This window comes from Carlito syrichta, unplaced genomic scaffold (assembly GCF_000164805.1).
Source record: "Carlito syrichta isolate Samal-C Ts95f unplaced genomic scaffold, Tarsius_syrichta-2.0.1 Scaffold113497, whole genome shotgun sequence".
In the NCBI taxonomy this organism is placed as follows: domain Eukaryota; kingdom Metazoa; phylum Chordata; class Mammalia; order Primates; family Tarsiidae; genus Carlito; species Carlito syrichta.
This window is the reverse complement of record NW_007057593.1, coordinates 79,854-89,007: the sequence shown is the minus strand read 5'-3', so window position 1 is coordinate 89,007 and position 9,154 is coordinate 79,854. Positions and strand designations below refer to the sequence as shown.

At 57.3% G+C, this 9,154-nt stretch overlaps 1 protein-coding gene across 4 annotated transcripts in view; it reads right to left on the bottom strand.

The window, feature by feature from the left end:
• Positions 1 to 577: 577 nt before the first annotated feature.
• CPT1B (carnitine palmitoyltransferase 1B) overlaps positions 578 to 9,154 on the bottom strand; it is a 9,015-nt gene continuing 438 nt past the window's right edge. The window contains exons 2-20 of one of the 4 annotated variants that reach the window (XM_008071485.1): positions 8,974 to 9,133; positions 8,495 to 8,634; positions 8,033 to 8,210; positions 7,736 to 7,837; positions 7,427 to 7,564; positions 7,265 to 7,342; positions 6,314 to 6,421; positions 6,155 to 6,239; positions 5,365 to 5,560; positions 4,842 to 5,027; positions 3,806 to 3,911; positions 3,611 to 3,727; positions 2,998 to 3,162; positions 2,784 to 2,918; positions 2,502 to 2,654; positions 1,917 to 2,030; positions 1,281 to 1,373; positions 1,042 to 1,127; positions 578 to 792 (exon numbers count right to left, since the gene is read on the bottom strand). In XM_008071485.1, the coding sequence (XP_008069676.1) occupies positions 1,044 to 1,127; positions 1,281 to 1,373; positions 1,917 to 2,030; positions 2,502 to 2,654; positions 2,784 to 2,918; positions 2,998 to 3,162; positions 3,611 to 3,727; positions 3,806 to 3,911; positions 4,842 to 5,027; positions 5,365 to 5,560; positions 6,155 to 6,239; positions 6,314 to 6,421; positions 7,265 to 7,342; positions 7,427 to 7,564; positions 7,736 to 7,837; positions 8,033 to 8,210; positions 8,495 to 8,634; positions 8,974 to 9,114 (2,319 nt within the window). In that variant the 5' untranslated portion in view covers positions 9,115 to 9,133 and the 3' untranslated portion in view covers positions 578 to 792; positions 1,042 to 1,043. Of the gene's footprint in view, positions 1,128 to 1,280; positions 1,374 to 1,916; positions 2,031 to 2,501; positions 2,655 to 2,783; positions 2,919 to 2,997; positions 3,163 to 3,610; positions 3,728 to 3,805; positions 3,912 to 4,841; positions 5,028 to 5,364; positions 5,561 to 6,154; positions 6,240 to 6,313; positions 6,422 to 7,264; positions 7,343 to 7,426; positions 7,565 to 7,735; positions 7,838 to 8,032; positions 8,211 to 8,494; positions 8,635 to 8,973 lie in introns of all 4 variants that reach the window. The other 3 variants (XM_021718951.1, XM_008071496.1, XM_008071502.2) reach the window with 3 other exon arrangements.

The window sequence follows — 9,154 nt, the reverse complement described above, 5'->3', positions numbered from 1 at the left end:
GTCTTAGTTTTTAACAAAATGTTTAAAAAGTTAAAAAAAAGTTTAAGTAAAAGGACTTGTAGAATAAGAATAAGAAAAATATTTTTGTACAGCTACACAATGGATTTGTGTTTTAAGCTAAGTGTTATTACAAAAGTTTTTTAAAAAAACGTTAACAGAATTAAAAAGCTAAGGTTAATTACATGAAGACCCGAAATCGAATCTAATTCACTTCTGAGTCCTGAGCACCCAGCAGTGCTGAAATCTAGATTCATCCAAGCATGCAGAAACAGTAATCTCCTACTTACACGCTTCATAAAAATTATTTTTTATTTACTCTTAATATTACTAGTAGAAAGGCTGACCTGAGTGAGGGAGCATATGTTGCTCCAGGTCATCCTGTATGCCCCTCAGAGACATGACCCCCTGGCAAACCACCCCAGGCCCAGGAAGGCAGCCCCTTCTGTGGGGGGGCGAAGCCGGGGGCCTCTTTAGGGTTGTGCTCCAGCCCTGAGGTGTGCACAGGCCATGCCTGTGCGTGGAGGGGGCAGGGGGCCCTGCTCTCTGGCAGAGGAGCAAAAGTGGCCTCAAGGAACAGTGAAGGCTCTGAAGCAAGAATTTAATTCAAGCTCACACGTGGGTGTGGACAGCTGTCTCAGAACCTGTGCCACTCGGCAGAGACACATTTCAAGGCAGGGCACACTCTTTCATGAACAGTCTCCCAGCCCCAGCCCTTCCCTGACACCTCTCTGGACTGAGCTGGGGCAGGGGGAGGGCCTCCCAGCCCCTGAACAAAATACAGGTACGTAAGGGCTAAGAGAATTATGCAGCCTTACTTTTATTGGTATCTGCCAAGAAAAAAAGCCAGAATTCCCTCCTGGCTCCAGCCCCACCTGTACCACCTGGGACCTCGGGGAGCAGGATCGGCCTGGGGAGGGCCTGCTGCCAGAGCTGTCCTTGGGGCCCGGGCACCCGTGCGTGGCCACCTCTCATGCCTGCGAGCTGGCCAAGGCCCCTTCCGCCGCAACACGGGGACGAAAGGGCAGCTGGCATTTCTCCAGCCCTCAGTTGTCAGCCTTGGGAATGTGGAAGAGATCGGCGATGTCCAGCAGGGCTTGGCGGATGTGGTTCCCAAAGCGCTGGGCATTCTGCAGGGGCCAAGAGCTCAGATGCACCTTCAGGCACACACTCACCCCTCTGTCCCCACAAACAAACATGCTTCCATAGCCAGAGGTCCCTGCGGTCCTGGGCAGCCTGTGTGGCAACCCTTCCTCAGGCCTGAGCTGGGGCAGGAGACTCACTGTCTCTGAGCTTGAGAATTTGCTGGAGACATGGAAGAAGATCATGTTCTCGCCCGCAATCATGTAGGAAACCCCATAGCCATCATCTGCCACCTAAGGGCAACACAAGCAGTGAAGGAGAAAACACAAACCAGACCTTGAAGATCTAAAGGCAAGCTGGTATTGTACTTGCCCTTCCCACAAGATTGGCAGGAAGGGGCCCCGCCTCGAGACACTGTATTTGTTCTAAGCACCACCCCCAGGAAGCAGGGGAAAAACCATGATTGCTGCCCCCTACAGTTCTGGGCCCCACCCCGGGATCTAGGGCCTCCCCATTTCCCTTGAGGGCTCACGCTCTAGATCACTCCCTCCCTTTCCAAGGGGGTCTCTGACCTTCTGACACACTAGTCCCTGTGAAGGTGGTGGTGGGAGAGAGCTGGATTCTCTCAGGGAAGCAAGTTTCAGAAGCACCCAGCGTGCTGCCCAGTCCCTAGCCTGGGCACGGTCACGCCCCAGCAGGCAGGATTGGAAATGGAGCCTGGGGCCATGGCTGCTACTCTGCTTCCAAGCAGGTGCGGGTTATGCTCTCCTTTAAGCAAAGTGTTCCCGCCTCGGGCCTAGCACTTTCCTGCCTGCCACCCCCTTCAGGGCACTCACAGGGCCAAAGCCACCTCCAGCGCCCAGGTGGTCAGGGTGCTGGGCTGGGTCGAACATGCGGATTTGAGACTGAGGAATCTGGCTGGTGGAAAGGCGCCAGGGCTCGGAGAGGACCTGTGACGAGAAGCCACGGCTGGTCGGATGCCCCGCACTTGGAGCACGCGTCCAGCTGGGGGTGTCTGGCACCTACTCAGAGTCAGGCGCCATCCTGTGCAGGGGGGAGCAGGAGTGGACACGAGAGCATCTTGCCCCGCAGGCCTGTGTGACTTGCCCAGCCCTCCCTCTATCTCACCCCATCGCCACCTCTTTTACTTCTCTCACTAGTGCCGTCACCACCCAACAGGCCCCATGCTTGTCTATTTGCCTCCCCTCACAAGAATGGCAACTCTACAGGGAGGATCCTGTTCCTGCTCGGTCCTAGGACAGCAGGCCTGGGCCGGGAGTGGGTGGGAAGGCTGGCCTGGGCCTCCGGGGCAAAGTCAGGGAGCCCCAGACAGAAAATGAGCCGACCCCATCACAAGGTGGCTGAGCCTCTGGGCCTAGGAGGGCAGAGGCACAGAGGACGTGCCCGTCAACAACACTGACCTCAGCCAGGAAGGGGGAGCTGACCCCCAGGTACTTGGAAACCACGTAGAGGCAGAAGAGGTGCCTGTCGATCCCTGCCCCTGTCATTGCCAGGCGGTACATGTTCTGGTGCTTCTCAGAAGCTTTCCGGAAGAGATCTTGGAGGTCTGCTTTCTGGAGAGCAGAAGCAGAGGGGTGAAGAGTGGCCCTGACCCTCCAGGCAGTCGGGTGCTGCACCTCACCAGTCAACCCTGAGCCCTGTGTGGGCCAGAGAGGGGTGAGGGACTGGGGTAGGGGACTCACCATGTGGGACTGCTCCATCATGGCCTGCACAAAGGCTGTGGACTCGTTGGTACAGGAACGCACGGTCTCAGTCCGCCCTTCCCGGAACATTCTGGTCATGGAGGCCTCATAGGTCAGGCAGAACTTACCCCTGTCCTGGGATAAACAGAGGGATAAGTCTGGCAGGTGGACCCTGGTGCTGTGCAGCCCACTCCGCAGCCCCAGGGGCCCCTACCCGGAAGTGAGCCAGCTGCAGTGCGATCTGCACAAAGGCGTCCGGGCTGGTTCGGCACTTCTTGATGAGGCCTTTGCCAAAGGGCAGGAACTGGAAGCAGTACAACTCCACGTCGTCTGCCAGAGCCTTAGCCACCTGGTAGGAGCTCTCGATGACCGCCTGGCACTGCCAAGACAGGGACAGGGTCAGCTGGGGGCAGGGCTCTCCAGGCAGACTCTGGGTCATGCCTGGGTGGCATGAGGTTTTGCTGATGGATGAAGGGTGATGCTGGCCCTACTCTCAGGAGGAGGGGACATAAAGGACAACCCGTGGGGTTCAGCCACCACAGGCTGGGCTGAGCTTTGTGGTGAAGAGGGAGGTGCTAGCAGGTGCTCCCTGGACATAAACCTCACATCTCATACCTTCCTGTAGCCACACATGGCCCCAGAGGAGTCCCTGTTCTCCCTGGGACCAGTATGGACCCTTGCTGATATCCTGAGAAGTTCCTGGCTTTCCCCAGGGTGGGGTCGGGTGGCGGGACAAGGAGAAGAAGAGATGACATAGGTGTTTGTCACCACTGTGCCCACCCTGCTCCTTCCTGGCCTGCATACCTGCTCTGGAGGTCCTGACCCACCTGTTTTGAAATGTCCCACTGTAGTCGCAGGGGGGGTGCCAGCGCAGGGTTTGGTTTGCCCATGCAGTGCCCAGTCTCTGTGTAGCCCAGGTGGAAGCTGTCGGTGCCCAGGACAAACTGCAAAAAGAGATGAGACTGAGAGACCAGCCTCACTGATAGAGTTTGCCCTGCAGGTTTCCTCTCCAGGGCTGCTACCTCCCACAGGTGCCCGATGATGGGCGCGTCTGCCCACGCGTGTTCTGCGTTGAGACCCAGCTGACCATTCTTGAAGGAAATGAGAGTGAAGGACTTGTCGAACCACCTGCAGGAAGAGCAGCCACAGCTACAAACCAAGACTGGGCATCTCCACCGGACCCAATCGACAAGCCTGATCCTATTCCCAGGCTTTAATCCTAGCCCTCTCTGCACCTCTAACCCTAGCCCTAACCTTAAACTCTTACTCTAATCATAATCTCTATCCCAAACCCTAATCTCCAACCCAAACCTCCAACTTCTAGTCTAACTTCTAGCCCTATCTAACCATGAATCACAGCCCTAACTTCTATCTGTAACCTGCTCACCCTCATGGTAACCTCTTTTTTTTTTATTTGGAATCTCACTCCATCGCCCAGGCTGGAGTGCAGTGGCACATTCATGGCCACCCCAGCGTTAACCCGCTGGGCTCTGGCGATCCTTCCACCTCAGCCTTCCAAGTAGCCAGAACTATAGGCATGTGCTCCCATGCCCGGCTAATTTTAAAAAATTTATCATAAGCCGGGCTTGGTGGCTCAGCCTGTAATCCCGCGCCTTTGGGAGGCTGTGGTGAGTGGATTGTCTGAGCCTGCAGGTTTGAGACCCGCCTGGGCGGCGAGACCTCATATCTACAATAAATAAAAAATCAGCCGGGTGTGGTAATGCATGCCTGTAATTCCAGCTAATTGGAAGGCTGAGGCGGAAGGATCGCCGGAGCCCAGCAGGTCGAGGCTGTGGTGGCTGGGAGCGGCCACTGCACTCCAGTCTGGGTGACAGAGTGAGATTCCAACTCAAAAAAAAATTTATCATAGAGAAGAGATCTTGCCAAGTTGTCTGGGCTGGTCTCAAACCCGCGGGCTCAGGCAATCCTCTTGCCTTGGCCTCCCAAAGTGCTAGGATGGCAGGCTGAGCCACTGAGCCCGGCCCCTCATGGTGACTTCTAACTTTAACCTCTAACCTCTCACCCCTATTGTCACCTGTGAAGCAAGAGGTGCTGTACCTGTTGTAGCAGTTGCCATGGAGCAGGGCCTTGCCATAGAGGCTAAGGCTGGCCTCGTCCTCGGGGTCATAGGAGTGGGACTCCTCGTCCAGGGCCACGAGGAAGGCAGCACGCTCGATGGCCTCCAGGGCGGCCTTGTTCTTGCCAGAGCTGAAGAAGGCCTGGCGTGCTTGCGCCCACTCCACCCTGCCGCACAGTGCAGGGTCAGCAGTGGGTGCTACGGAAGGGGTAAGGGCACCTCCCAGGCAGGACCTGGCTGGGCCTGAGACAGGGGAGGGGAGGGGCGGCACCAGGCTGTCCCAGAGGGTCCTGCCCTACAGACTCCCACGTAGCCACACCCGTTAGCAGTGGGGTACGCCTGCTGTCCACCTGTCATAACCACCAGTGCCCCTTCCTGCAGGTCCTATACACACCTCCCTCAAGTGTGCCTCCAGCCCCCAGTTCCAGGTTGGCTGGCAGGGCCCAGCTCCTCCCTCGTGAAACCTCGAACTGGCCAGGACAGCCCCTCCCCAAAGGCTGCTACCTGCCCCCCGCAGTGAGGGCTGCCAGCCTCTCCTCCCCAGGCTGCGGAGGGGAGGGGTCATCCAGGATCCTCTGGAACTGCATCTCCAGGTCCCGGGGCTGGAGCAGACGCGAGCCCTCATAGAGCCACACCTTGAAGAAGCGTCCCTTGTGGTAGACGACCACATGCCTGCTGTCCGAGAGGTGCTGCAGCGTGTCTGTGACAGAGGCCATGGGCAAGATGAGGCAGGGCACGGGGAGCACCTTGTGCTCCAGCTGCGCCCTGGAAAGGTCCCACCTCCCCTGCACGAGGTGGCCCCTGCAGTCCCTGCTTGACCTGGCCTCTGCCCTGGGTCTTCCTGCCCCTGGGGCGGGATCCTGGGGTGCTAAGCCAGGCCCTGTGCTGGGTGCTTCTGCTACCTCCCACATAACATCAGCCACAATCCTATGAAGTATTTCGCAGATGACGAAACTGAGGCACTCAGAAGTTGTGCGAAGTGCCTGAAGACACAGTGTCAGGAGCAGACCCCGCGTGAGCCCCTCCCCTCCTCTTTTGCAGGCTCCAGGAGGGCATCTGCCAGGCAGTACACCTCCTGCCACTCTCTTCCCCATGTGCAGTGAGCCCTGGAGGGGAGAGTTCTGTTCTGGGCCCTGAAAGTCCCAGCACCAGCATCACGCCTGCAAATAGCAGACGTCCAGTATCTGTCACGAATTGGTCCTGAGATGCTGGGGATGCTTGGTGGTAAGCAGGCAGCAGGGCACCCAGCCACGTGGGCCCACAGCTGGGAGAGGGCCTGGCTGGGACCTGGTACCTGTCTCCTTCCCTGGGATTCGAGTGGTGTTGAACATCCTCTCCATCTGATAGGAGCACATAGGTACGATGCCCAGTGCCATCACCTGCGAAGAAGGCCCGGTATGGCTCAGGCTCAGGTCTCCTCCCCTGTCCCGCCCTCAGCCCTGATGTGACTCACGGGCTTGATCTCTTCACGGTCTAGTTTACGGCGATACATGATCATGGCATGGACGACATTTCCTAGGCGGGCTGCCTGTACCTCAGTGTTCTTGACGAGCACAAGGTCCTGCCAAGAGAGCGGAGTGCAGCGTGGGCACCTCTGTCTGGGATGCCCAGGGACCGAGGTGTCTGATCTCCTTCCTGCAATGCAGCCTGCACACACTGTCAGGAGGAACTTCCAGAAATGCAAAACTGATTATGTGAATCTTCTGCTCTGACTTTTTAAAAATAACCTGTTTTATTTGTTCATATTTTACTGATTTTGCTTTGAGAAAGGAGTTCTACCCTAAAGAGCAGCTTAAAACCTCTCGTGCGCGCAAGCTGTGTATAAGTTCCTGGAAGGACAGCCTGTGGAGAAGTCCAGCAGGCTTTGCAGGGCTAAGTGAGCTTTGGACAGTGGGCTATGAGAGGCATGCCCTGAAACTGAGTAGCTGGGTGGGAGAGAGACTCCGAGAGCCACAAGAAGGGCTGGGTACATGAGGCAGGGGCAGACAGCAACCTCCTGCAGCCCGGCCTTCATCCTGTGATCTGACACTACACAAAACAAGGCATTTTAGAAAGTTCCCTGGTTACGGTATCAGGACAGCTAGGAGCCTGTAGTGTGAGGCCAATGAGGAAACCAAGGAGGGGTGACAGAGCCTGAGCTGCCTGGGGTAGCAAGCCTGAGAGACTCTGAGAGAGGCAGGGACAGGCTGTGGGGTCCTGGTTCTCATCTCAGGCGCCCTGTAGTCCCTAAGCTGCAGCTGGGCTCTTCCAGGATCTACTCACTGTCTTCTCTCTCCCGCAGGCCTCAGTCTATAAGCCCCACTTGCCCATGGAAACTGCTGCCAGGGCCCTGGGCTGTCCTCCAAGACCTTTGCTTTGAGCAGAGCTAAGCACACACGGGAGCCTGGGGGCCTTTGGTTCTTACCATGACATAATAGTTGCTGTTCACCATGAGGGGGCTCCTGCCTCGAAGGTAGATGTACTCTTCCCACCAGTCGCTCACCTGCGGGTGAGTGGGAGGTCAGAGCTGGGGGGGGCATCCGGGACAACACCATGGACAAGAATAAGCCCAGGAGGGCAAACTTACATAGTTGGTGGCCCACCACGACTTGAGTACTAGGTATTTCTGCAGCCTGGGGGCAGTCTTGTCCTGGAATTCTTTGGCCAGTGTCTCCATGCGGTAGTATTCCTCATCGTCCAACAAGGGGCGCACAGATTCTAGGTACTGTTCGGCCAAGTTATTGTCACCACGGGGGCCAGACAGCAATGGCCGCCTTGTCTTAATTCTCTTCCCACCTCTCCCTCTCATTCAGGCCCATTATTCTCAAGCCCACTTTTTGTACAGAAGAGCCCCTTAGGTGTTGACAAGTCCTCTGGGTTCACAGGCATGCCTCACCCGCCGAATTGTGGTGGTCACGCCAGGCACGGGCAGCTTAGGCAGAGACGTCTGGAAGCTGTAGAGCATGGGCCGCCGGCTGGACAGAAGGCGGACACAGACCTAGGGGTGCAGAGCAGAGTGGTGGGGCAGGAGCCAACAGAAATGGTGGAAAGAAACCAGAAGACACTTGAGACCTTCTCAGCCCACATGCCAGGCACCAGTGCCCCATCTGCCTCTCCCCTGCAGCTTAGAACCCCAGGGAGCCCATGAGGCCTCAAACCAGATGCCCGAACCCCTCTGCTGGCTTCTGCTCACAGCCCAGATCTTGGTGAAGTGGCTGGTCTTGCCGTGCATCTCAAACATCCACCCGTGGTAGGAAAGAAGCAGCTTCAAGGTTTGGCGGAAGAAGAAGATGCCTGTCACCCAGATCCCAGTGGAGAAGATGGCCATGCTGAGAAGTGCCCTGGTCTGTGGGGTCTGGTAGGGACCACACCTATTGGACAAGAGGGGAGGGCGGCAGGGGGTTCTCTCAAGGCTAGCCCTGGATGACCTGTGAACTATCTTGGGGGAGGCACTGAGGGCAAGAGCCTCCCTGGGCACACTTATATCTGAGTGTGACTACCAGCTGACATGGGAGAGATGACAATGGTCCCCAGAGAGGGCTGCCCCTGTGACTGCCGATGGCTGTTGCATCTGTCCAGCTCAGGAACCTCGGTCTTGAGAGCTATACTCAGCCCTCCCTGGTGACACCTGTTCCCTTCCCGCCTTGCCTCTTACCCTTGAGGGAGGCATCTCTGGATGCAACCGACCAGCCCCAAGGAGACGTCCACGTTGCAGTAGGAAGAACCCACTGTTGCCATGACGACGACCAGCCAGCTGGTGGGGCTGCCAGGGTACACACCCCTAAGGATGCCATTCTGTGGGGGCAGAGACAGATACCTTACAGAGCACGAAGTTGTGAGGTTAGTCGACACCTGTGAAGTCCTGGGAGAGAGCTCCTGTCTTTGCCTGGAAGGCTTTCTGCCCTGGCTGCCGCTGTGCTCTCCTTGCTCCACCTCCACACACTCACACCTGCAGTTCACTGCGTCCAGCCACACCTTGAGCCCCTCTCTGATGTCTGCGCTGCTGGAGCCTGTGCCCCGCAGAGCCACCAGCCAAGGTGTAGTGAGGGACCCGAACCAACGGGTGACTGCTGCCTCTGCGGGCTCTGCTCTGCACCTGCTGGTGGGACCGGCAGGAGAACGACCTGCGCGCACCTTGATGCGGATCAGGCGTTTCTTCCAGGAGTTGATCCCGGACAGGTAGATGTGTTTCAGGGCTTCCCGACTGAGCCGGAAGTCGACCCCTTCTGGGGTCACCGTGAACTGGAAGGCCACGGCTTGGTGCGCTTCTGCCATCCTGGGGGTTGGTCGTCATCTGGGAGGGAGACCGGAGGGT